The following is a 26,963-nucleotide window of genomic DNA, read 5'->3' as shown; positions in this document are numbered from 1 at the left end:
GGTCCGAGCACGCGAAGCCCGGCCCATGTACACCCTGAGCAGGGTTTATTATGAGAGAGAGAGAGAGAGAGAGAGAGAGAGAGAGGTTCAATCGAAAAATCTCCCAACTCTCTGAAATTCGACAAACCGTTCAACAGCATCACTCGACCTCTTTCTCTCTTTCTCCAGATCAAATTGATTCTTCTGCGAGGGAGTATAAAATGGATACTGAGCGAAACACTCCCATTTTCGCTTCTGAATAACATCTTTGTGAAGATGGAGAGTGTTGAAGGAAATGGTGCTGTTGCCGAGTCTGGTTCTTACTCGGTGGGCGAAGAAGGGAAAGAATTGAACTACTGTGAAGCGGGTTTCTCTGGAAATCGAGAATTTGGTGTAGAATCAATTGCTAATGCTATTACACATGCTTCCAAGGTCACTGATTTTGAGAGTGCAAGGGAAAGGATGGTTGATTCTATCAAGATCGAAGATGAATTTGATCATTTTTCACGGGTTGATGGGAAGCTTTCAAGTATGGAAAGTACAGACACTGATGAAAAGGCAAGTGTTTCTGAGAGAATGCACAAAATGGTTGAGAGTGATAGTTTAAAGATTGAAGTAATTGATGAAACAGCAGTGATTGACACAACTTGTGCTTCTAAACTAGAAAATGGTATTGGAAATGAGAAGGGTTTTGTGGGTTTTGCTAAAACTGATGGAATGAAAGAGAAACGCCCTCAAAGAAGGGGAAAAGGTGCGGAAAAACTGTCGGGGTCGAATGGGAAGGAAAAGATTCTGACTGACATGGATAAAGCTCAAAATAGCTTGGAAAAGGAAGGTGATGGAACCAAAAGAGCCTACTCAAGGGAGGAGGTGGAGGCCCTGAGGTTTGTAAATCTAGAATCACAGCAGAAAAAGTGGATTGAGGTATACTGTGAGCTTGCGCCCATTGTGGCGGGGGAATATGATGGTCTGATTGCTTGTAATCGTCAGAAGCACATCCAAATTAACTTTGATCCGCGGAAACAATCTGGAAAGAAGAAAAAGACCCCTGCGGTTCTTGGTCTGTATTCTTTTTACCTAACGTTCGTGCTCGACTTAAAGTTTTTACTTATATGTTTGTGTTTGAATTGTTATCAACATCATTGGTCCCGCCAGAATTTGTAAAATTTTGAACTTCCTATTTGTTTCATGCCCCAAGTATTAAAATTTTCATAATATTCAAGAGGTATAAAATATTGATAGCTTGTCCCATTTAATTGCAGTATCATAGCATTGTATTGTGTAGCTAAAATATCATTTTTCAAGTCTTATAATATTTACTCTTGGCACTTGTTGGTTCATCAGGATTGAAGTTAATTTGTTGACCAATAAGATGGTATGCTTTCAATTGATTAGGTTTTACTATACATTGATCTTTATACGCTACACACGCTAAATATAGGATATTAGACATTGGCAACTTCTTATTATAAGTTGAGGTGATTTAGATAAATCGTGTTGCAGGGCTGAGAATGCGACTGTTTTACTTTCTTTAGGTAAGAGGAAGTGCTTGGAGTTTCTCCTTTGAGCTGTTCAGAATTTCTTTACCACTCTAGAAGGTTCTTTAAGCGGTATCACATCCCATTTGTGTTTGATATATCAGATTCAGGATTATAGACCTCTCCTAAATTGTGGGTGGATAACTGTTTCTTGACCACAATGCACAGTTGGTCGAGTTTCTAGCTCGTACTCTAGGACACATGAACAGCTTGAACTTCTGTAATTATCTAGATTCTCACACCGGATTTCTAAGGTGGTATGTACTATATATATATATATGTATATTATGTGTATATTGAGTTATTTCGAAGTGAAGGAAGCCAACATACAATTTGCTCTAGTGAACTTTGTGTTTTCCTTTTCCCTTCGTGGAAAGTTATGATACTGTTAGCATTTTGTTAACTGAAACAACCTCTAATCACTTTTAAGTATTGTTTTAAAAAGCGGCTGCAACTAGGCAATTCTGATACACTCTGCTTTAGTGGTAGGTACTAAAGGATTTCATGGTTGCTACAAGAGATGTTGCTGTGCACAACAATGGATTAATAACTGTAAAAAGGCCCGCTATGCTGCTGTTACACCTTGCTACAGCTAAGTCTTAGGTTATAAATTTATATATTTTAGAGGAAGAGGGGGGGGGGGGGGAGAAAGAATAGGAAGATTAAGGAGAAGAGCAATAAAGAATTAGGAAGAAAAATAAGAAATGAAGGAGGATAAGGAGGTGGAAGAAGAGAAATTAAGGGGAATCTGACCTTACTAAGCTTGTAATTTGTCTCAATGCTTTGATGTTGTTAGAATGGGACTTAGATAGCAGCCTCACACGAAACTTAGATTGTGCCCTATTTTGACTTGGAAAAGAACCAAATCAGGGTTTTATGTGATTGACCCAGTCTTCATGGAGTGGGTTGATTGGATGAGCTTTCTTCTCGATGAAACATGTTTGGATTTCGTTACTTTGGGAACAAAACTTTGGGTCAATCAAGTCCCATTTTACCTATTGGGCTTTATCTTTAATTTTTATTTTTTGTTCTAGAAAAAAAAATAATGGTTGAAGAGGGAATAAAACCCATGCTACAACTTGGCCCTAGTCGAAATATAAACAACATTGGTCAGGCCCAAAGTTTTGATGCCCTCTACACTTTTTGCAAACCTACTATAGCAATAGCTCCCCCTTTACCTCTCAATCTCTTTTTAGGTTGAATATTTCCATTAGATGCTTTTTTATTTCTTTCCCTTTTCTTTCTTTTTTTCTTTTTGTGTGTGTGTGTGTGTGTGGTTCAGATGTGCATAAAGCCAACTGGGGGGGGGGGTAAAAGATAATAATATAACTTAGTGATTTAGCTATAACTAAAAAGTTATTAGTCATATTATAAATTAGATTTATAAGGTAAGGTTCATAAAATTTTTTAGAAGTCCAAAATTTATGTGACCGTAGAGTTGAGACAAAAGGTATAGTTATTATTTGAAGAAGTTATGCAATTAAATAAAAAATAAGAACATCTCGGCTCTAGTAGTCGATTTCGTTACGCTATGTCTGTTACATCCCAAAACCATGCCACCGATACCGTTATAGTGGCTGCTATTGTCAAACCTTGCTTTCAAGGGTTGCTTGAGCTTTGTTAAATTGACCTCCATAGTAGGTTTTGTAGAAGGTTCCTTATTCACTGTCACCTGTGGACATTGGATGAAGAAGATTACCAGTATAATAGTTTACTTGTTTTTGTTGATCTCTCTCTCTCTCTCTCTCTCTCCCTCTCTCTTACATGCTTTTAAAATCTAGGCTAGAAGTTTACCAGTACACTACTGCTTCTCTGGTCAAGGTAGCAATTCATCCTGGGTTCAGCGTTGGTCATTATGAATGATTTGGAAATTTCAGATTGAATTATGAATTATGCTATAAAGATATGTAGAGGAACATTTAAAAAATTGAGCCTTGTCATTAAATTTGGCACTACTTGTGCTTTTTGGATGAGTTTAAAACTACATTTTGCCCCAAAAGAATGAAATGTAAATGCTTTCAGAAGAATGATTCTCATAGTGCAGTACCAAATTTCTAGTAGATGCCGTTGGTTAATTTAATTGACCAAGTGCATGATCAAGTAAACCTCCATTGACATGTACCAATGCGGGTTTTTGTGTTGGCTATGCCTATTTTTAAATTTGATGCCTCTTGCATTTTAATTGTTATGGATTTTTGTTGGTTAAAAAAATTCAGCTAGACAAAGATAGAGACGTGTACTCTCTATACCTGAGTTCATAGATACGCGACATGACAAGCGACACACCAACATGACAATTTTTAAAAAACAAAGGACACGCTATGCTTGGGACACATTAAAAATTTATATGTTAATAAATTTATTATTTGTCAAATATATAAGTAGTTTATTCAATGGTAATGAAAAAAAAAAAGTAACATAACACTAATTTAAATTAAAAAATCATGTATTCCTTAATTTAAATATCAAGACAATTGCATTATAAAAAATGCAAAATAATCGTAGAGCATTGAAATACACATGATGTATTCGTATTATACATGTTTCAAAACATATTTAGAGTCCATAAGTTGCATTCCGAAGAACAAAAAGCATTGTTGCTACTGAAGTGTCGTCGATATGTTTGATAGTATGAATTAAATTTTTTAATTAAAACACGTTAAAGAAGTGTCAAAACACATTTTTAGAGGTGTTCATATAGAGTGTGTTTGGTCTGTGTTTTGAGATAAATTTTCAAAAATTTTTTTTGAGGAGAGAGTTTAGAAATTTTTTTGGTTTGTTTGGTTGTATATTTTGAAAATAGTTTGGGAGTTTGGGATGATTTGATATTTTGTTGTAGTTGAGTAGATATGTGTGAGAAAAAAGGTGATTGAGAAGGAGAGAGAAGAGAGAAAAAATGATTGATTGATGTGTAATAGAGAGAGAAGTAATTTTGGAATTTTTTTGAGAAAATTTGTAACCAAACAAGTTTTTGGAAATTTTCTTCCAAAAACATGTGTCAAAACACAAACCAAACACACCCATAGTGTCATAAGTTGCATTGTGAAGAATGCAAAGCATTGTTACTATGAAAGTGTCATCGATATGTACGAGAAGTGTTTGATATTATGAATTAAATTTTTTAATTAAAACACGTTAAAGAAGTGTTCGACTCGCTTTTAGGAGTGTTCGTGGTGTCATGTCCGACATGGGTGCTTGATATGGCATGCCTCCTTCATAGCAGTGTCCGTGCTTCTTAGTTCGTACCTAAAACCATGAAATTAGGGCCTAGTTGGCATTGTTTTTAGAAAGTAGTTCTCAAAAACATATTTTTCTAAATATCGTTAATATTTATTTATTTTATTTTTTATAATGATGTGATTTGGAGTTTTCTAATTTTTTTTTTAATCTTTTGAAAATTGTGTTTTGACTAAGAAGCACCAACTCGAAGATGGGTCCTATGTTTGTGTTCGATATGAGTTGGACACTGACACAGTAGGGACATGCTAGTTTGACACGCCATGTAGCGTGCCAATTTTTTAAATTATTTTTTTGAGGTCACATTGGTGACAATTCATAGACATGCGCGCCCTATGTTTGAACACGCCTGAGGATACCATTGTAGGTTTTATTTGTTTATTTATACATAATTTAAGAAAGCTGATTTGGAGTCAAAGTAAAATATTTGGAAATAAAGAGGGAAAAAATAAAAATAAAAAAGAATACACCCACATATACATTGACGCCTCTCATATTTATGTTCATATACATAGTAAATAAAAATATGAAAGATAAATTTTTTTCCCTTGTCTATTCTAATTTTTTGAAAATTGCTATGTCTCGTGTCTATGTCCGTGCTTTTTGGTTTTTGAAAACAACAAACTAAATGAATTTTCATTTTTTTGTAATTTTTTGTATCTGTTCTCTTGATTGGGTTATGGCTTTTTCCTTTAATATTTTTTTTGGGTTTGGGGGTGGGGGAAGCAGTCTGTCTGAGCTTCTCATGAAGCATTTTTTTTTTTTGGGAAAGTACTACGAAGTTACTTACAGATTTTGGAGAGTCTCTATGATTTTCTCAATACTTTCTCTCTTGGGTGTTTGGTTATTAGTGTCAATTTGGTGGGTCAATTTGTTTGTGCACAGGTTTGGTGGCTGGAATGCAAAAGTCTTTATGTGCAACATACCCAAATATAGCCCTTGTTTGTACATATAGGCACATTATAGGTCAAGTTGTATATGTTACCTGTTTACAGTTCTTGTACATTCATTTTCTTGCTATATGTAGTCCCACTATGTCCATATCTTGCAGTTCAGTAATTTACATGCGTATTTCTGGAGAAGTGACTTGTAAAGTGCAATTGTACATGAAAACAAACACAGAGTGGAACTTGTTAATGAAATTCAATGTTCACATTCTTGTTACTTGAATGAAAGGAGATGCCCTTCATAACTTTTGATTGCTTGGACTTCCTGCATGGTGTTTATTTACAAAATATTTCTGGTAGGGTGATAACTTCAGGTTTTCAAGCTGACAGAACTTCTGTATCTAATGTCTTGATCCTTTCAGGTGAAGATTGTTTTCAAGTCATGAATAATGAAACTGAGAACATGATCCCCTTGGATCCTTCTTGCGGTGAAGACTACTCAATTTTAGAGGGAGAATGCAGTGAGGAAGATGACAGCGATGACGATTACAGTAGCATTCAAAGACCTGCCTTTTTGGTTACAGGAAAACCCAATTTTAATTCTGGACCTCCACAAGATGGGTTGGAATATCTTAGGCGCGTAAGGTATCACTCCATGCCACAAATCTTTTTGTTCCTTTTTAACATTTAGAATTCGGGAGTTAATTATTCTGCACTGTTGAGGATTTTGGCCATGTTTGGTTTGTATTTGTGAAACAATTTTGAAAAATAATTTTCTGGAAAGAGTTTACAATATTTGAAAATTTGTTTGGTTGTATGTTTTGAAAATAGTTTTGGAGTTTGGGATGCTTTAAATTTATTTATTTTTTTTTTTGTAATTGAATAGATATTGATGTGTAGTGGGGAGAGAAGTGATTTTGAATTTTTTTTTTCAAAAATTTTCAGCCAAACAAATTTTTGAAATTTTTTCTCAAAAATTGTCTCTCAAGAGACAAAACAAACAAGGCCTTTGTTTCCTTGTTTGCTTGCTTTTGTGAATTGAGGCTTATGTGGTGTTGAGCTCTAAATCTCGAAATCTGATAATCTGAAAAAGTTGTAACATTTTTCCTTTAAACTTTCTTTTAGTTGATCTAGGCTGGCTTTTTGTTGTATTTAAATCTCAAAAACGGAATACTTCCTGAAAATTTTATATTTGTGGTCTTTAGGATTTGTCTTTGTATGACAAAGTATAGCTCAAAATTTATCTCTTACATGTCTCACATTCTATAAAAAGAAAATGTGCCACAAAAAATTATACCGAGGATTATCTATTCAGTATGAAGTGACAATCTACTAAATTTGTTCCTACGTTTCACACACTGTAGAAAAATGTAGAGCACAGTGTTAGTTATGGCAAAGCTTATGTAGTCACCAAAGACACCTCTTTAGCTTATTTGGCTTCTTGCAGTTGCGTTGACTGTACATGTACTACAAACCAATGAACTTCATGAATTTGTTGATAATGAGTCTTTCTGTAAATACCGTAGGCTCCGTTTGGTGAGACTTTCTAACTATGATTTGAGAATATGGGTTGTATTTTGAATTTGTGTGTTTTGAAATTATGATTTGAGTGTAGAAAATTTGTTTGGTTATGATTTTTGAATAGAGCGTTGAATTGAGTTTTGAATTGAGTGTGTAATTGAGTTTTGAAAGTTTGATTTGACATGTGAAGTAAGAAAATTTGTTTGGTTATGAGTTTTGGAAATAGTTTTCAAAACTTAATTCAAATTGTTATAACTCATGACAAAATACATTACTTTCACACTATTGAAAATTCTGATCAACACTCATAACTAAACTCTTTTTAAAATTCAATTAACAGAAAATAATATTAATCAATTTTTTAATTGAAAATACTACAAAAGAAATAATTTTTTTTTTCAAAATAAATACTCAAAAAAATTAAATCATAAATTAAATCATAAATATTTAAATAATAATTTTTTAAATTTTTTTAAAATCAATTTATTATTAACAGAAAATAATATTAATCAATTTTTTAATTGAAAATACTACAAAAGAAATAATTTTTTTTCAAAATAAATATTCAAAAAATTTAAATCATAAATATTTAAATAATTTAAATAATCTAAAGAATTTAATAAGTAAAAAATTAAAATAAATATTCAAAAAATTTAAATCGTAAAAATTTATATATTCAAAAAATTTAAATAATTTAAAATTTTAATATTTTAAATTTAAAAACAACTCTATACTTAAATCGTAACCAAACACATAAAACAAAACTCAATTAATAAATTATTTTTAAAACTCATAACCAAACACATAACTCGAAACTCCATACTATTTTCATAACTTTACACTCAAATCGTAACCAAATACATAACAAAAAAAATTAAAATATTTAAAAATATGTTTATAAAATAGAGTTTGAATTTATTTTTATAAAATATTTTAAAATTAAAAAAATTAAAATTGTAATATTTAAAAATATTCAAAAAATTAAAAAAATCGTAACATATTTAAATTTTAAAATATTTAAATATTTAAAATATTTAAAAAATTAAAATATTGATTTGAATTGAGTTTTGAATTATGTGTTTGGTTATGAGTTTTGAAACGTAATGATTATGTTTTGAATTGAGTTTTGAGAAATGGGTGTAGAATTATGATTTGAAAGCTCAAAACAAACACCACACTTAAATCAATGGTTGGAACTATAATTTGAGAGGCTTACCAAACAGAGCCGTAATATTTTTTACCATCATTTAGAAAGAAATAATGAGTCTTTGCATAAGTACAATATATTTTGGGGGCAATTACAATTCAGGGAAAACGCCTACATAGCTCCCGAAATCCGACCACCACCAGATCTCTCAGCCGGCCACCGCACCACATTAAAATCACCCCCCACACACCATAGAGCAACCCAACGAAATGCTATACTCTCCAACTCCTCCCAAAACAAACACCTCTCCACCCCTTGAATTGGCCCATACACCCTTGTAAAAACCCAACGAAAATCATCCTCCACAAATCTAAACAAACAAGACACCGAAAAAGCCCCCACCTCCTCCTCCACCACCACCACCACCACCACCCCCCCAACTATCTCAACAAAGGAGAACTCCTCCGGCTGTACCCGAAGCCGGAAAATAAGTCCACTCAACAAATCTCTCTGTGGCAAATAAGTCCACCACCACCCTATTTACAGTCCTTTAGGCTACACCCTTGTAAGGATTATTTTACATTATACAACATTTCTAACTCTGTAGGACTGCAAGTATGTTGAATAGGAAGCTTAAGTAGGTATATTTAAGCTGCTGTGATTCTCTAATTTCAAATATGGCTAGTGGCAACTACTTTGAACAAGGAAACTTTTACCCTTTGAATACTTGAAACATTCTAGACCTATTAAGGAGCACATATAAAGACTCTTTAGCATAACCTTACCCAGAATGATGCCCATGGTCCATGGAACCATTGCTGGCCCACTTTAGCAAATGTTGAAATTTCTGAAGTACCCTGAACTTCTAAAACAACAAAAAAATATGAATGATCAGCAGCATACTGACTCAAAAAGTTCACTTTTCAACCTCAACTCTATCCAATCACGCCCAAACCTAGGAAGCACGGATACGGATACGGGATACGGATACGATACGATACGGATACGGCGATACGACAAAATTTGAAAAACTAAGATACGGGTACGGCGGGGATACGCTCGTAAAAAATATTATTTTAACAATTTTTAGTAATGCAGTATGCATAAAAATAAAACCTAAAGCAAAAGACAACTTGATAAAGAAGAAATATTCCTATAAAACTAAGAGTCTTCAAGGTCAATAGCTTCAACTTGTTCCCCTTCATCATTGAATATCACAAGACCTTAGCTAAAGTCAAAAAACCATTCTTAAATAAAAATTTCAGCAAATATACTTTTTTAAGTCATCAATGATAGCCTAGGAAGCACGGATACGAATATGGTGATATGGGGATGTGGATATGGCGATATGTCAAAATTTGAAAAAGTACGATACTGGTATAGCGGGGTTACATTCATAATTTTTTTTTTATATAATTTTAATAATGTAATATGCATGAAAATAAAACTTAAAGTAAATTAATAAATAAGGAGAGGGATTCCTATTAACCTAAAAGTGCTCCAACATTCATAAAACATCCAAAACTAAAAGCAAAAGCAAATGCAAATGCAAATTAAACATTATCCTTACATGCCAACACCAAAAAAAGAATGAGAGTAGAGAGAAGAAACGTGAGAGAGTGAAAAAGCGAGAGAGAAGTGAGAGAGACAACAAGGATACGTCAATTTGACAAATTCTATTACTTTAACTCTCACTATATTCCTCTTATCAAAGAACTAAACAAAATATTATAAGTAATATATAACTTCGAGTATCCGATACTTCAAAATTAAGTATCCGATACTTCAAAATTAATAAAAAATTAATTAAGAAGTATCTGATACTTTTAAGAAGTATCCGATACGTATCCGCGAGTATCCGAGGAGTATCGGTATCCGATAAGTATCCGATACGGATACGTCACCCTTTTTGAAGTATCCGTGCTTCATAGGCCCAAACTAACCCTAATGATCCATTCTCCTATCTATTGACATTCAATCTAGCCATTAAAACCCTAAAGTACTCACAGTTTAGGACCTTAATAGCCTGTGTTCTGAAAATCCAGCAAGCTGCCACTTTTGAAAATTAAACCAAATCTCACACCTTTTCATCTCCAAATTCTAGAAACTTTCTTCTTTCTCTTAGAGCCCTAACGCTAGAAGCTGTCCACAACCAAAACCCACCACAATTTAATTGTGCCTTAGGCTATGTTTCCTAAAGTATTTTATTGATAATAATAAAAAAAAGGGTCTTTGTTGATAAAAAAGAAAAGACAATTGTACTTTTATTTCTTTTCAGGGGAGGTATTATTGGCAAGAAAAAATGAAATTTTCCTGGCCATTCTTGCTGAGGTTTTTATTCATTCATTGATTTTGATTTGCCATTGTAATCATCTTATGAACTGTTTTGGTGGAGAAATTTTTATGCATATAATTATAGGGCTGCTATTTACCCCTACCTTTTTGTTTAGGACCCCCCTCTCTTTCATTTTTTTTAATTCTAATTTTGTCCAAGCATAAAATTCCATTCTACCCTGATTCCTAACCTTCTAACCCTAATGTTCCAAACCCAAACCCTAACTCTAATCCTAATTCCACCGGCCACAGCCACTCTCCACCTCCGGTGCAACCTCAATCCATCTCCTCCCTCAATTGTGAAGTTGACCCAAGAACAGTGAAGAAACTCAAATCGCAAGTCGAAAAGCTACCCAGGTTGAATCTGGATTTTCGAAACTGGATTTTTTCTGAAATCAAATGGGTTGCGAACTTGAATCAAAGGAGCTAGGTTGCAATCGCAATGATTCCTAGAAACTGCAAATCAATGGGTTCTGCAATTTCGAGACTAGTTTGACTTGCGATGTACTCGTGATGGGTCTTCAAATCACAACTGGTGTTCTTCGCAGATTTTGGGTTCGAACTTGCTGTATCAGCAACAACGAAGGCTTCAATCGCGATGGGTGATAACGGTGTTCTTGGGATAATGTCACAATCGCGATCTCTACCCTAGCTGATGTTGTGATTGCAGAGAGAGAGAGAGAGATGATGTTGGGTGGAGATGGTGATGGGTGGTGATGGTGGTGGTTGGGGACGGGTTGAGGGTGGCGATGAGGTGGAGAAAGGACAAAGGGAGAGAGATCGCCGAAAGGAAGGTCACAGAGAGAGAGAGAGAGAGAGAGAGAGAGAGAGAGAGAGAGAAAGAGAGCAGGTCGAGATGGGGCTGGGCTATGCCGGTGGTGGGTGAGAATGGGCTGATAGATGGCGGGGTGGTGGACAAGGGTCAAAGGAAGGTTGGGGGATTGGGCAGTGGCGAATGGTGGCAGAATGAGCCCAGGAGAGTTGTCGGAGTGCACCACCGGACCTTTAGTGGTTGAGGGTTAGGGTTTTGAGAGGTTCAAAGAAGAGGGGTATAATTGGGATTAAGGTGGGGGTTCAAAGAGAAAATGGGAGGCACTCAATTAAGTGAAGAAATGGGGGGTTCCAAAGAAATAAGGTAGGGGTAAATAGCAGCCCTTTATAATTATCGTGTGACAAGTTAAAGTAGCTTTGAGTTATATATATACGTAAATATGTGCATATGTATATGAATGTATGCGTATATATGTATACTTTTCGGCCATATGGGAGATTAATGCAGGTTCTAGAGCTGTGTCATTTTGTAAAGGTCAGAAACCTTTAATTTAGGTGCAACTTATGAAGTCTTTCTTTTGCTTAGGTGGGAAGCAGCACAAATTCCCAAAGTGAAGGTTTCCAAGCTTGAAACAAGCAAATTGAGCAAAGAACAGACTGTTTATATGCCTAAGATACCTGATATTGCAAAGTGCCCGGAGCACTTGTTGCCACTGAAACAGTGGGAGGATGCATTCATTGCTGATTTTTCGGAGCTAAGGCTGGTATACCTATCTGGGTCCAATTTTCTTATGTTTCTTTTAGTTTATTACAATTTATTGAAATTGAGTAAAATGAAGCAAAAGAAAAGAAAAGAAAAAGGAACTAGAACCAGTAAATGCACCTGTCTCACTTAATACAAATCGCATGCATCTCATTTTTTGTAATTGCAGTACTGGATCCAGGATGTCACCAAAACTAACACCTTTTATTTTCTTAGCACAAGCGATTTGAAGTAAATTTTCTTGCAATTAGTTAAACTCTTATTATGAAAAAATTCTTGAAAATTTAATAATGTAGATAAGATTATTTTATGTAGACAAAATTATTTGATTTAATAATGTAGACCAAATTCTTCGACAAGTACTAATTTTTGGAAATTATTTTATTCTTTGTATTTTAAGTAGTTCTGAGCTTAGGATAATTGAATAAATAATGTCGAAAGCAATAACATCAAAAAGGTGTTTTTCGAACGGGATTGCCAAACAAAGTACAACAAAAATCCCTAACAACTTGTGTCCTAAAAGTCCCTAACAACAACTGGTGTCCTAAAAGTCTCCCTGGTTGGAGGCTCTAGAAAGAGCTGCTAAATAAAGTTCTCCAAGGTGAAAGAAGTATGACTGCTTTACCAATAGTTGATCCAAATCTTCATCTGTAGCAAAAGGAGAATCTGTAATTTCAAAGGCAACCGTCGTTTGGAGTGGTATTGTAGGGTTTTATGAGTTTCTCTTATAATATTCTTAGTGTTGAAGACCTACCTTGGTAGGAATGGAGTTCATTCACATTTCTGATTAGGGGAGAACCTATCTTGAGTGCCCTTAGATTGTCATGACCTTAAACTCTTTAAAGGAAACAAAGCCCCTAGTCTTGATGAGTTGACTGTAGCTCTTATTTTATTTTATTTATTTATTTATTTTTTTGGGTAGCATTGTTGGGAGGTAGTTAGAGAAGATGTGTTAGGGCTTTTCACATATTTCCATGAGACAAGGAGTTTTTAGGCGCTTGAATGCTCTTTTGTGGTGTTGATCCCTAAAAAGGCAGAAATTATCCAGTGTTCCGGGAGCATGATGTGGTTGTTCGTCCAACCAATAGTGTTTTGTAATTTTCTCATATTGTTCTTATTTGTTCTGGCCATGTAAGTGCATAATGCCTTGTTATTGGGTGGGCACACCACCACAGTGGAATTCCTGCAAGACTAAATAATTACTCGTAAAAAGGTGGGGTTGTAGAGATTAGAGAAGATTAAGGATTCATGCTTGTAACCTTGCTTGGAGGTGTATATGAACCCTTAGACAAGGTGTCAGTTGGGCGTCTGAAAGCGATACTACGTACTTTGATTAGGGTTGCAAACGAATCGAGCTGAGCCGAGCTTTGCTGAGCTCGAGCTCGAGCTCGATAAGGAACTGGGCTTGAGCTCGGCTCGGCTCGGCTCATTAATATTACTGAAACTCGAGCTTGACTCGGCTCGATAATTTTTTTTAATATTATTTAAATGAAAATATTTAAATAAAAAATATTATTTATATAATTTAATATTGTGTTGCTTCTGCCTCTTTTGGTATCAAAGTCAGGTTGATATTGTTGTTTCTGATTCGGTCGTCCCTAATCTATCTTCGTAATTGATTCTAGTCATTTTTATTCTGTTTAACCTTATAATCTCTTTTCCACTCTGTCAGTAGCCACCCACCTTTCGTCTCGCATCCTGTGTAAGTCCTTAGGTTTAGGCAGTTAACGGAAATAGGGGTTTTCAGAAAGGGTATGAGTGAACACATTGTATGTGAAAATATGATAAGTTAACCTAGAATTTAGATTTCTTACAATCTTTTATAAATTTAGAAATATGAGTCGAATATTCAGAAGCAACTCTTCAGTTAGCTCTAGATCTACAACATTAGCTCTTATACTTGATAACGATTCACTTATTAACGAAGAAGAACATGAATTTCAAGATGTTAAAATTGATTTAAGTTGGAATATCTCTAGAGTAAGGATTAAAGAAATCTACTAAACCAGTTTTTTAAAATCAACATTTAATGTAGATTTACAGGTCAAAACTGTTGAACAAGTTTATACTTTAACTAAAATTAGAGAAACTTGCCAATTATTATCCAAAGAGTCAATTAAAAAACATATCAAAGATGGTCATAACTTTATTCATCTAGGATTAATTCAAGTTGGAATCAAACCATTAACTCAACAAGGTAAAAATACTTCTGTTCTTTTATGCTGAAGAGATGCACGATTTATTATTATCATGATAACCTAATGGGTATGATGGAATCAGGCCTTCATAAAGGGCTTGTTCACTTTAATTGCTTTCCCGATTTTACTTTAAGTCTTAGAGATCCTCATATATTAAAAGCATTAACATTAAATATTCAATTGTCTGGCGCATTCACCAATATGTTAGATAATGTTCATAATATTGCTTTGAGTTTTCGCATTTATTATAATTGTATTAAAACTAATCTCAACGTTCAAGCTTTAAATAAAAGTCCAAAAGATAAAACATTACTTATTCGAGGTAATACAAATGAAACTAATATTTCAGTCCCCAAAATGATTTGTTGGAACGATATTACTCTTCCTGAAGACTAGGTTACAGTTAATGAAAATTATTTCCAAAATCAACAATTTTCTACTAGTCAAGATATTCAAACTATTCAACAATTTAATGATGGTTCAGTTCATATACGCTTTAATCGCCTTCCTAGTAACTCATCCCGACATAGTACTTCTAGTATCCCCACTGACTTAGAAGATGATGAAATATTTAATACACCTTTATTTACTCGCAAAGATAGGAAACTTCATCTTTGCGAACATTCAGATAGTAAATTAAAAGGGATAGATAATTCTTCTACTTCTCAAATTAGTAAACCAGTTTATTCAACTCACACACATCTCTGTGAAGATGAAACCACATCTCAGAATTCACCTACTCAGACTGATTTTGAAGTTGTTCCTCCTGTTAACCCATAATTATTAACTCTTAGTAAACCTTTTACTCCAGGTCTTAATAAAACTCCATGCTGAATTTAAATCTAAAGCCAATAAATTTAAACGACAAACCTATAGAAATAATTATAATGAAAACCAACAATCCAAGATTACCAAGAAATGGTATAAATTTATGCAGGAAGTAAATACTGAAATTCACTTCTTTGATTATCTTGAAAATTATTATCAAAAGATAAATACTATTACAAAAACTAAATGGAAAACTTCCCCTGATACTTTTGTTTCTTCCAGTCATTCCCCTCTAGAAACTATTCTCATTGAACATTAAGGTGCTATTGTACATGCTTCTCCCTTTAAACTTCCTGGTGATTAATCTGAAATCAAAAAAGTAATTGAACAAAATAATTATACCAATCAATATTTAAAAACTATCGGTAAACAATTAGATAAAATAAAAACTTCTTTTGAGGATTACTCCACTAGTCATGCATGCACTAGTAAACCTTTAGACAAACCTCTTATTAATCTTTTTAGCACTAGAAAACGATTAAGCCTAGTTACCCAAGACACTAATACTGTTGAAGTTATTGAACAATTATTTACTAAGATATCTACTACATCTAATGAAAAAAGAATTACTATCCTAACACAACAACCACCTGTTGAATTTAGTAGGGACTCCGACACATCCACAAATGAAATTGATAAATTAACCCAACAATTCCAGACTACTAATCTTAACCGAATCACACATCCCAAAGTTAATCCTACCACTCTTACAAAAAATTGGTATCTTAAACCTACACCTCCCGATCTTCAATTCGAAGAAACCAATATTAACAATCAATTTTCTGTTTCGGCTAAAAAATTATATGAATGGAATATAGATGATCTTAGTAAAAATCAAATTCTTCAAAAATTAAATCATATGTCTATGGTTGCAAATAATTACTTAGTAATTATCCTGATTACACTCAATTTGAAATAGTTTCTTTACTTACCTCTGGTTTTACTGATATGCTCAAATCTTGGTGGGATAAATATCTCACTTCAGATCTATGTGAATCTATACAACATGCAACCCAATTAGAAGAAAATAATATCCCAATCTTTGATGAAGATATAGGATCAAGTAAACCTGATGGTATTAATACTTTAATATTTACTATAGTCAAACATTTAATTGGCACATCTTCTAATGTCTATTCTCACATCCATGATCAGCTTAGTAATTTAACTTGCCCTACTTTAAGCGATTTTTGATGGTATAAAGATGTTTTTACCTTTAGAGTCATGCTTAGAGATGATTGTACTAAGTTATTTTGGAAAGAAAAATTTATTAATGGATTACCCAATCTTTTTGCCCATAAAATTCGACACGTTCTTAGTCAACCTACTGGTATTATAGAATATGATAATTTAATTTATGGTGATATAATTAGTACCATTCAAAAAGAAGGATTAAAAATGTGCATAGACATGAAACTTAGTCAAAAAGTTGCTAAGAATAAACACAAAGCTAAATACAAATTAGGAAATTTCTGCGAACAATATGGTCTACCTCCTGTTGCACCATCATGACACAAACATAATAACAAGAGATCTTCACACAAATACCCTGCTAAATATAAGAAGAAATATTCACCTACCAAATCACCTGATAAGTATTATGCTAAACCAAAAAAGAAATATCACAAGCAAACTAATCACTTTAAGAAGTCAAAATCTACCCAAGATGTTACTTGTTACAATGTGAAAAAAAGAGTCATTATTCTAGTAAATGTAAAGTGTTAAAACCTATCACCTACTTCACCCACTAAACCTAACCCACTACACCACTACCACCTCACCTACTCCACTAAACCTAACCCACTACACCACTACCACCTCACCTACTCCACTAAACCCACTACACCACTACCACCTCCACTTCACCTACTCCACCTACCACCTACTACCACCTACTCTTCTATATATAGGAATCATTGTAGCATTCAATAATTCAACAATTACAAACATCAATCAATATATCAATCAATAATACAATTCTCTCTATTTCTCTATACATAATTAATTCTCTCTATTTCTCTTTATACATTAAATTTCTACATGGTATCAGAACAGGTTTAGAACCTAATATTTTCGCTTCACCGGCGGGCGGCAACCTTACCTTAGCCGTCCGCCGGACCTCAACCAATTCCGCTAAAAATTTTCTACACATACCTTCACTCCGCTGCCACAAATTTCACATCTACTCTCTCTCTCAATTTCTTTTACACTCTCCTGGAGTTGAAGCCGAACCGGGGGCCTCCTTCATTGGTACAGATAGATCAGATACGATCTTCGCTTCACCTCTCAAGATCTGTTACGATGTACACTTCAAGGAAGAAGATACACAAAGATCAGGATGCGGCACCCACTGAATTTGAGGAGACAGTTGCACAGACATTATTTGATTTGGAAAACTCCAACCAAGGAGACCCACGGCTCTCTCTCACTCTCGGCATCAACCTCTCTCTCTATCTCTCACAGTGCTTCATACACTTCAACCCCACCACACACACATGGATTATTATAAGCTCCCTTGGTCAAGCTTCCATCCCACTCTGTTGGGCACATGGCCACCGCTGCTGCATCTGCTTCATCATCATCCACCTCTTGAAGCAAAGCTTTTTCACCTTTGCAGCTTTTGAACATGGATTCCAAAGAGCAACAGCCAGTCTTTGTCTGGTCAAAGGACTAGCCTAAACCTCACAGCCAGTCTTTGTTCCCAACTTTTGTTTTTTTTTTATTTATTTTATATATATATATATATCTCTATCTCTTTTTATTCTATTATCTTATTCAAACCCATTTTCCTTTTCTTCTTTTATTTCTTTATTTTTTCTTTTCATCCATTTTACACTACCAAACACTTTACACCCACTCTCTCTCCTCACTTTGCATCCACCGCCCAAACTTTTTTTTATTCTAAAGCTTAATTGGTGCACTCCTTGTTCCCCACTTTCTTTATTTTATATATATATATATATATATCTCTTTTTATTATATATTAACAAAAAAAAAATAAATAAATAAAATCATCATCTCTCCTCCGTTTGATTTCAAACTCCATTATTTTTATTTATTTTCTCCAAACCACTTTCCTTATTTCCCCTATCTTTCATTTTTTATTTCAAATATATTTTTATTATTTCTTTCTTTATTTTTCTTTCACCTTATTTTTAATCTTTTTCCAATTCCATTCATACCATATAGCTTTGCACACCAAACCATATTTTATTCATCTCAGGGATCAACCCCGATCACAATTTTACACACACACACAAAAAAAAAAAAAAATAAAATAAAAAAATACAAACAAACAACCACATTCACAGGTGGGATTTTTTCTTCTCTACTCTGCCGCCGGTCTTTTCTTCTTGCCTCCGTCCTGGGCGGCCCTTGCCGGTGTTGCCTCCGTGTTTCCCACTCCACTGGGCATGATCACTACTCCCTGCTCCTCCATTGCAGCATATGGCGGCCCTCCAAATCGGAACATCACGATGGCCTTCCGTTTCAGCTCCTTGTTTTCCGCCTTTAGCACACTTATCTCTGCTCGCGCATCCTTATACATGCGTTGGAGCAGAGCCAGCTGGGAGTTTAACTGTTGCACCTCATTTGTCCTGCTCTGCAGCCGGTGCGACAAGTTTGTGACCGCAGTCATGGTTTCCACACATGACTTCAGAGTATACTGATTGGCCTCAATATCAGTTTGCACCGCCATTTTTTGCTCCACCGACCGCATCGGAAAGTTCAACGGAGCAAACACAGAGGTGTTTGGTTGAGGTTCACTGGCCACCGCACCAGTTCTCTCTCTTGTTGACTCATTGAGGTCTGGAAAGAGAGTGAGTAGACTACGGGACGAAGAGGCCATTTTCTGGGCAACCGAGTATTACAGAGTGTTTCAAGATTTGCAGCTCTTAGAGACACTCTCCCAGCAAAAGGAAAAGGAACTATCTCTCTCAGCAACACGAAGAGTTTTTTTCAGAGTTTTTTTAGCGGGTTTTCTGCCTCAGCCTCAGCCTCCGCTTCGATTTATAAAGACCTTGACGAAGAGGCAGACACGCGCATCATGAGCCGCTCGGCGCTCGCCGACAACTTGGCACGCCTTTTTATGGATTGGGCACGCCTTTTGATGGCATGCCTTTTTATGGATTGGGCACGCCTTTTGATGGCACGCCTTTTGAAAGATTGGGCACACCTTTTGAGGGTGCGACTTTTTAAGGGTCCGACAAGACTCTGTAAATTGTCCCGACATTGATTCCGGTTAGCTCCTTCATGGGTCCGACAAGACTCTGTAAACTGTCCCGACATTGATTCCGGTTAGCTCCTTCATGGGTCCGACAAGACTCTGTAAACTGTCCCTACATTGATTCCGGTTAGCTCCTTTATGGGTCCGACAAGACTCTGTAAACTGTCCCGACATTGATTCCGGTTAGTTTCTACAAGGATCCAGCAAGACTCCGTAAACTGTCTTCTACAACGGTCCGACATGACCCCATAAACTGTCTTCTACATCGGTCCGACACGAGCCAGTGTCTTCTACATCGGTCTTCTACAACGGTCTGACACGACCATACAGTGTCTCCTATCCTCTTTTATTTTTTATGTATTTTCTTGTTTTGTTACTCTCTCCAAACTCAAGTTGGTTAGTTCCTATCCCCCTTGAGTTTGCGGAGGGCTGTTAAAACCTATCACCTACTTCACCCACGAAATCTAACCCACTACACCACTACCACCTCACCTACTCCACTAAACCTAACTCACTACACCACTACCACCTCACCTACTCCACTAAACCCACTACACCACTACCACCTCCACTTCACCTACTCCACCTACCACCTACTACCACCTACTCTTCTATATATAGGAATCATTGTAGCATTCAATAATTCAACAATTACAAACATCAATCAATATATCAATCAATAATACAATTCTCTCTATTTCTCTATACATAATTAATTCTCTCTATTTCTCTTTATACATTAAATTTCTACATAAAGTTAAAGAAAAACTTAAGAATTAATTAGTAAATTAGAAAATCCTGAATTAAAAAGAAAATACACTAATAAGTTAAAATCTTTACTAATAAATAAAGATAAAAAACAGCATCAAGATAAACCAATTATTAGTCTCACAACTACTTTAGAAAGATTCCGAAAAAATAAACATAATGAAATCACTTTAAAGATTTACAAAATAAGATTAATCAAATTAAACTAACCATTCAAGAGTTAAAAGCTAAAGACAAATCATTAGCAGAAGAAATTGCAAAATTAAAAATCAATAAAAATCTTAATGATTTCCAAAATAATAATGATACTTCTCTGATGAATCTACCTCTAGCTCTAGTCCTAATCCTAGCCATGTTATCTTTGATAATCGATCAACTAAATCTAATAGTGATAATCACAATGATAGTCATCGTTTAAATATTATTAATAAAATTCATATTCAAAAATAGCATTCGAAAGTCAAACTAGTCATTAATGATTTTAAAATAGAAGTCATAGGCCTCATTGATACCCGCGCTGATTTAAATTGTATTCAAGAAGGTTTAATCCCCACAAAATATTATCATAAGACTAGTGAACAATTAAGTTTTGCTAATGAAAGTCAAATGCATATTAAATATAAATTACCCAAAGTACGTATCAAAATAATGTTTGTTTTAAAACGTCCTTTGTTCTAGTCAGAAATATGACCGACAAAGTCATCCTAGGAACTCCTTTTATTTTTTTACTATATCCATTTACCACTACTAACTATGGAATAACCACACAAGCTTTTGGTCAAACAGCGAATTTTGAATTCTTGTCTCCTCTGGAAATCAGAGAATTAAATCAATTAAAAGAATATTCTATATCCCAATCTATTAATTAATTAACCAAACAACTCAAATTTCTCAAAGAAGAAGTAAAATAATCCAATTCTTATATCTAAAATTGATAAATTCAAAAACCAATTAGAAAATACCGTTTGTTTCACTTTACCTAGTGTTTTCTTGCATAGGAAAAAATATGTAGTTACACTCCTTATACTAAAAATTTTAATGAAAGACAAATTCTTACCAAGTCTCGACCTATTCAAATGAATCATGAATTAGTGGAAATGTGCAAAAAAGAGATTAATAAATTATTAAAAAATAACATCATTAGTAATAGTAAGTCGCCTTGGTCTTGCCCTGCTTTTTATGTTAATAAAAATGCTAAACTTGAACGTGGTGTTCCACGATTAGTCATTAATTATAAACCGTTAAACAAAGTTTTAGAATGGATACGCTATCCAATCCCTAATAAAAAGATCTCACTAAAAGACTTAGTTAAGCTGTTATCTTTTGTAAATTTGATCTTAAAAGTGGATTTTAGCAAATACAAATTCACCTTGATGATCGCTATAAAATTGCCTTTACTATACCTTTTGGCCATTATGAATGGAATGTCATGCTCTTTGGATTGAAAAATACTTCTAGTGAATTTCAAAACATTATGAATGAAATTTTTAATCCCTTTAGTCATTTTTCCATTGTCTACATAGGTGATATTCTCACTCGATGAACATTGGAAACATCTTAATTCCTTTCTCTATATTATCAAATATAATGGTCTGGTCATTTTTTGCTCCTAAGATAAGCTATTTCAAACTAAAGTTAGATTTTTACGATATGATATCCACCAAAATACTATTCTTCCTATCAGTCGATCTATTGAGTTTGTTTCTAAGTTCCCTGATGAAATCTTAGACAAAATCTAGTTACAACGGTTTTTAGGTTCCTTAAATTACACTGCTGAATTTCACAAAGACCTTAGGAAAATTTGTCAATTCCTTTTTGATAGGTTGAAAGATAATCCTTCTCCTTGGTTTTTTACTCATATTGCTATTTTTCAACAAGTCAAAAAACTTGGCTTTCCTATTGAAAATTCATTCAAAATTATTCAGACTGATGCTTCTGATGTTGGTTATGGTGGCATTCTCCTTCAGAAAATCACTCCCCAGTCATCTGAACAAATTATTCGTTTCCATTCTGGTATTTGGAACAAAACACAAAAATTATAGTACTATTAAAAAAGAAATTTTATCTATTGTTTTATGTATTAGTAAATTTCGAGATGACATTTTAAATCAAAAATACCTATTACGTGTTGATTGCAAAAGTGCTAAATATGTTTTGAAAAAAGATGTTCAAAATATTGCTAGTAAACATATTTTTGCTCGATGGCAATCCATTTTAAGTATTTTTGATTTTGATATTGAGTATATTCCTGGTAGTCAAAATTATATCCCTGATTTCCTTGCCTGAGAATTTTTACAGGGAGGATAGTGCATCATGCCTACTCCTTATTGTTCTACAAACAGATTACAAGTCACAAGATACCGCAAAACTATTCGCTATTATAAGTTTAAAATATCCTATTTGAAGTCATTATAAAATGACCCTTACCTTCATCAAAACCCTTACCTTCATCAAAACCCTTACCTTCAATTCAATCAGATTAGAAGTTATTGCAATTTCATTGCTCATTACACTAATCTAGTTTACTTTCATATGGATAGATTAAATGCCCTCAGTGGATGCTAATCTACTAGCATTTTTCTTACAGATGTCAAGCCACAAACCTACTACAAAACCTCTTGCCATTATGCCATCTAGTCAACCCATTGTTGCACCTCCAATTGATCTAGTCAACCGATATCAAATTTTTGGTAATATTCCCAAACCTAGTTACACTTCGACTCTGGTTTCTAACCCTTTTACCTGCCAGTCAATTACGCTAATGCCTCCTAACAAGTCTACCCCAAGAACAGATTATGTTTTTAAACAATCATTCAATTTTTTTTACAAAGAACCAGTCCATGAAAATATCCACAATGTTCAGTCAAATCTTATTTCCCTAATAGATGGCATTTCATTCCTTCTCATCCCGATAAGTCAATAACCTTTTATAAGGATATTCTTTTCCACCATAAGTCAATAGTCATTAAACCTATCTATGATCGAGTCCAGACCAGTAAAATCATTAATCATTCTTTGTACATTCATAATATTATTTCCATAGAAGAATGGGGTCTCCCTTTTCTACTACGAGACCTTCCCAACCATGATATACAATATAGTTACTATGATTATATTGATGCTTGGTTCAAAATCCTCCTACATCAAAATGAGTCATATAGCCATTCTTGGTTTTTCTCATTTGACCACAAATTCAAATAAGAATTCCCTTCTTGGTTCTTGACATGGTGGTCACAGCATGGTGCCATCCCAGAAATCATCCCTTTTGAATTAATAGAACAAGTCAATTACTTCTCTTCAATTTACAAGCTCAGCCAGCATAAAAGTCAGTTTCCTTGGTTACTCCATTTTGTCCAAATATAAAGTCCCTTGGATTTTTAAATGGCAATACAGTCTATCCAATGACATAGTTAGTCGTCAACATTTTGTTAAATGGTGGGATGCATTCAAAGCCCATTGTATTATTGAACAAGTCCAGCAAGAATTTCCAGTTAACATTCATGCCCCAACTCCTGCAATGGTCAAGTCTCAGCAAAACCCAAATGCTTCAGTCACCCAAGGAAGCCCACTTCCTCTCACTACAGTCAGACTTGGAAGCCCATCAACCAACATTGAGCCTTCCAAATCCAAGTCCTCCAAGGCCAAGCCCAAAGGAAAGCCCAAGTCAACCTCTAGTGATGAATTAATTCAAATGGCCAAATTATTGTTGGCCAAAGCAAAGTCACAAATTGAAAGATGAAGCCTCAGATGATTCAGCCTCGTTTGAAGCCTCAACCAGTCATGATCCATATGGTCCACAATTCCAAGATGCTCCGGACCCATATGCCTAAAAAAGTCATTGGATTTCATATATATACATTAGCTTCAGTCACTATTCTTACTTTGAGTAAAGCTGCTCATATATATATATATATATATTGATTCTCCATCAGTCAACTGTGCAGTCACGTTTCCTCACTGCAAGTAAAAATATATATATATATATAAAAGTTCTCGGTCATAGGAAGATGCTCTCAGCACCCATGTGCCTCTTGTTTTCCAGCTTTTGAAGTCACAAGTTTCACAGTATTCTCCAGCTTTTGAAGTCACAAGCCTCACAACTCCAGTCACAGGCCTTACAGTTCCCAGTTCACAAGCTTAACAGTTATCCACTTTGCCTATAAAAGAAGCTCCTCAGTCAAGGCTATTTCAGAGTTGGAAAGAGGTTAAATTTTCTTTCGCAGTTTTTGTCAAAATAGTATTCAAATTCAGTTTTCAAGGATGCAAGTTGTAGCTGTATTTTTCAGTTACTTCCAGCAAACAATTATGTATTTTCTAGTTATTTCCAGTAAACGATTGTAGGTTTATTTTGTATTACTATTTCTGCTTTTGTGTTACTATTTCTTCTTAACTTGTTTTATTTGTGTAATTTATTTATATGTGTTTTTATTTATATGTTATTTCAATTTAGTTATTTTAACTTGTTTTATTTATGTGTTGCTTCCGCTTTTTTTATATAATTTAAATAATGATAAACGAGCCGAGCTTGTGCGAGCTCAAGCTCGGCTCGTTTACTAAACGAGTCGAGCCGAGCCCTTAACGAGCCGAACTGAGTTTGTTCATGAACAACTCGGTTCATTTGTAGCCCTAACTTTGATCCTTGAATCTCAAAATGTTTGTGGGGGTGGGAGAGGGAGTCAAATCCTAGATGATGTGCTAGTGGCAAATGAAGTGCTTGATTTGAGATTGAGAAGCGGGAATCCATTGTTGATTTGTAAGCTTGATTTAGTGAAAGCTTATTACCATGTTGATTGGGGTTCCTTTTCATGTGATGAGTAAAATGGGGTTCTGCCTGAAATTAAGGTAGTTGATTTGATAATGCATTTCCAGTCATGCTTTCAGTTTTGATTAATGGTTCCCTAGTGGGGTTTTTTTCAGACCTCGGCAAAGGATTTGTTGTATCCTCCCGTGTTTATCTTATGTATGGGGATGTTGAATGGTTTTTTTGGAAGGTTTTGAGGTGGAAAGGGTGAGCGGTTTATTCTCTTAGGCGTCTCGCTTGTTATATGATGACGATACTATTTATTTTTATGGCACTAATCTCATGGTTGGGCTATATTTGATGTGTTCTTCTATGCTTTGAAGTGGTGTTGAGTCCGAAGGTGAATCTTGGGAATTAAGTTCTGATTTCGGTTGGTAATGTGTGTAATGTTGGGGTTTTGGCTTCCATTTTGGGAAGCAAAATAGAGGCTTTACTTGTCACCTATTTGTCGCTTCTTTTGTCGTTTTTTTTTTTTTATAAATTTTTTGTTGGGTAGGGTTCTTTGTGGTTTTCCGTAATGGCTATACATGTGTGGGATTCAATTGTAGAAAGATTTTTTTCGGCTTAGCAAGGTGGAAGGGACTATTTATCTAAAGGAGGTAGGCTAGCTTTAATTAAAAGTACACTATTTAGTCTTCGAACTTTTTTCATGCCTTTTTACTATTCTTGGTTCAGTGGTTAAGAGATTGGAAAAGCTGCAACGAGACTTCATATGGGGCAGGATTGCTGATGAGTTGGAAAGAGACTTCATTTGGTTGTTCATATGGATGTTTAATATATACATATATTTTTTTTATATTTTATTCAATGTGTCCCCATCGTGTTTATATCCTAATGTTTAGATAAATGTCATGTTTGCATGTCCATATTGTGTCGTATCAATATCTGTACTCTTTAATGTAAAAAATAATATAGAAAAATACTGTTTCCTTCATTTTAAAATATGAAAGAGCTGGAAAAACCCAATCTGATGGAAGACACTACAACTGAAATGACAATCTTTAAGTCAAATATGTAGTTCAGTCCATCGGGTATAATAAAACTTGGATATTAAGTTATATCATGTTTGAACAGAACTGACTTCAGTTTCTTACATTTGCTTTATAGGTTCTATCACGTCTCGATTGTTGTAGCACTGAAGTTTCTGCAAAATTTCAGTATTCATCTTCGGCTGTCAATGAAGAAGAAAGTTCCAATCATCTTCTGGAAAGTATCATTGTTGAAAAATTTGATAACCTAACTAATGAAGTTGAATCTGACGAGGTTCTTGATGGTTCAATACCTGAAAACGCGAGTGACCCAGGATCGTTCTCAACAGTTGATGAAAATAATGAAAATTCCCATACTAAATCTTCTGCCAGTGGAAGTTCTAGCGACAGCCCGACTTTGTCTGCGATTCTTAGGATGGATTCAGTGGCTCGATTGTCAATGCTGAGGAAACGGATAAGGTTGGTGGAGAACGTGACCGCTCTGTCAAGGAACGATTGTGCATGGCTATTTGCTCTGTGCGCTGCAATCGACACTCCACTAGATGCTGACACGTGTGCAGCCCTTAGGTGTTTGCTGAGGAAGTCTGCAAGCTTGCGAGCTGCAAAATCTGAAGTCAATGATGAAGTTGTCATGCTTAATATTCTGGTAACGATTACGGGTAAATACTTTGGGCAGTTAGAATACTGAGGTTCTTATAAGTTCATCTGGGGCATTGCAATGGCCATGGATTGTGCTTGCGTTTTTTGTTTTTGTTTTTGTTTTCAATCCAGGGTGTAATTTGTTTTATTTGCTCAATATAATGGTTGTCTATGCCACACTTGGTAAATGAATGTGTTACCACAGAAATGCATATGTTGTTTACTTTGGCATGCATGTTTGATTCTCAGTTATGAGGATGAACAATGGATTAGGTTGTTATCTTTTGCGTCCATTGAGAAGAAAATAAAGAAAACATAGGACCTGTTTGGTTGGTGTA

At 34.7% G+C, this 26,963-nt stretch overlaps 1 protein-coding gene across 6 annotated transcripts; it reads left to right on the top strand.

Annotated features, from left to right (window-relative positions):
* LOC114309532 (uncharacterized) lies at nt 1-26,963 on the top strand. 6 transcript variants are annotated; one of them, XR_014335454.1, is made up of 6 exons: nt 7-1,039; nt 2,001-2,108; nt 6,064-6,286; nt 12,001-12,178; nt 22,784-24,400; nt 26,105-26,963. XR_014335454.1 is itself a non-coding variant. In XM_082878093.1 (6 exons), exons 1-6 carry the CDS (start codon nt 256-258, stop codon nt 26,128-26,130), a joined length of 1,422 nt encoding a protein of 473 aa, XP_082734219.1. In that variant the 5' UTR covers nt 7-255; the 3' UTR covers nt 26,131-26,963. The 6 variants fall into 6 exon arrangements, 4 of the variants coding, with proteins under 4 accessions (XP_028111076.2, XP_082734219.1, XP_082734220.1 ...); XM_082878093.1 differs by having other exon boundaries at nt 22,784-22,886; XR_014335455.1 differs by lacking the exon at nt 2,001-2,108.

This window comes from Camellia sinensis, chromosome 7 (assembly GCF_055761805.1).
Source record: "Camellia sinensis isolate YWXY chromosome 7, ASM5576180v1, whole genome shotgun sequence".
NCBI lineage: Eukaryota > Viridiplantae > Streptophyta > Magnoliopsida > Ericales > Theaceae > Camellia > Camellia sinensis.
Note: the sequence above shows the minus strand (reverse complement) of the source record. Positions and strands in the feature narration are given on the sequence as shown.

Coding starts and splice junctions, on each gene's coding strand:
- LOC114309532 (XM_082878092.1), top strand. CDS start 256: ATGGAGAGTGTTGAAGGAAATGGTGCTGTTGCCGAGTCTGGTTCTTAC. Junction 6,287..12,000: donor GAATATCTTAGGCGCGTAAG/GTATCACTCCAT, acceptor TCTTTTGCTTAG/GTGGGAAGCAGCACAAATTC. Junction 12,179..26,104: donor ATTTTTCGGAGCTAAGGCTG/GTATACCTATCT, acceptor TTTGCTTTATAG/GTTCTATCACGTCTCGATTG.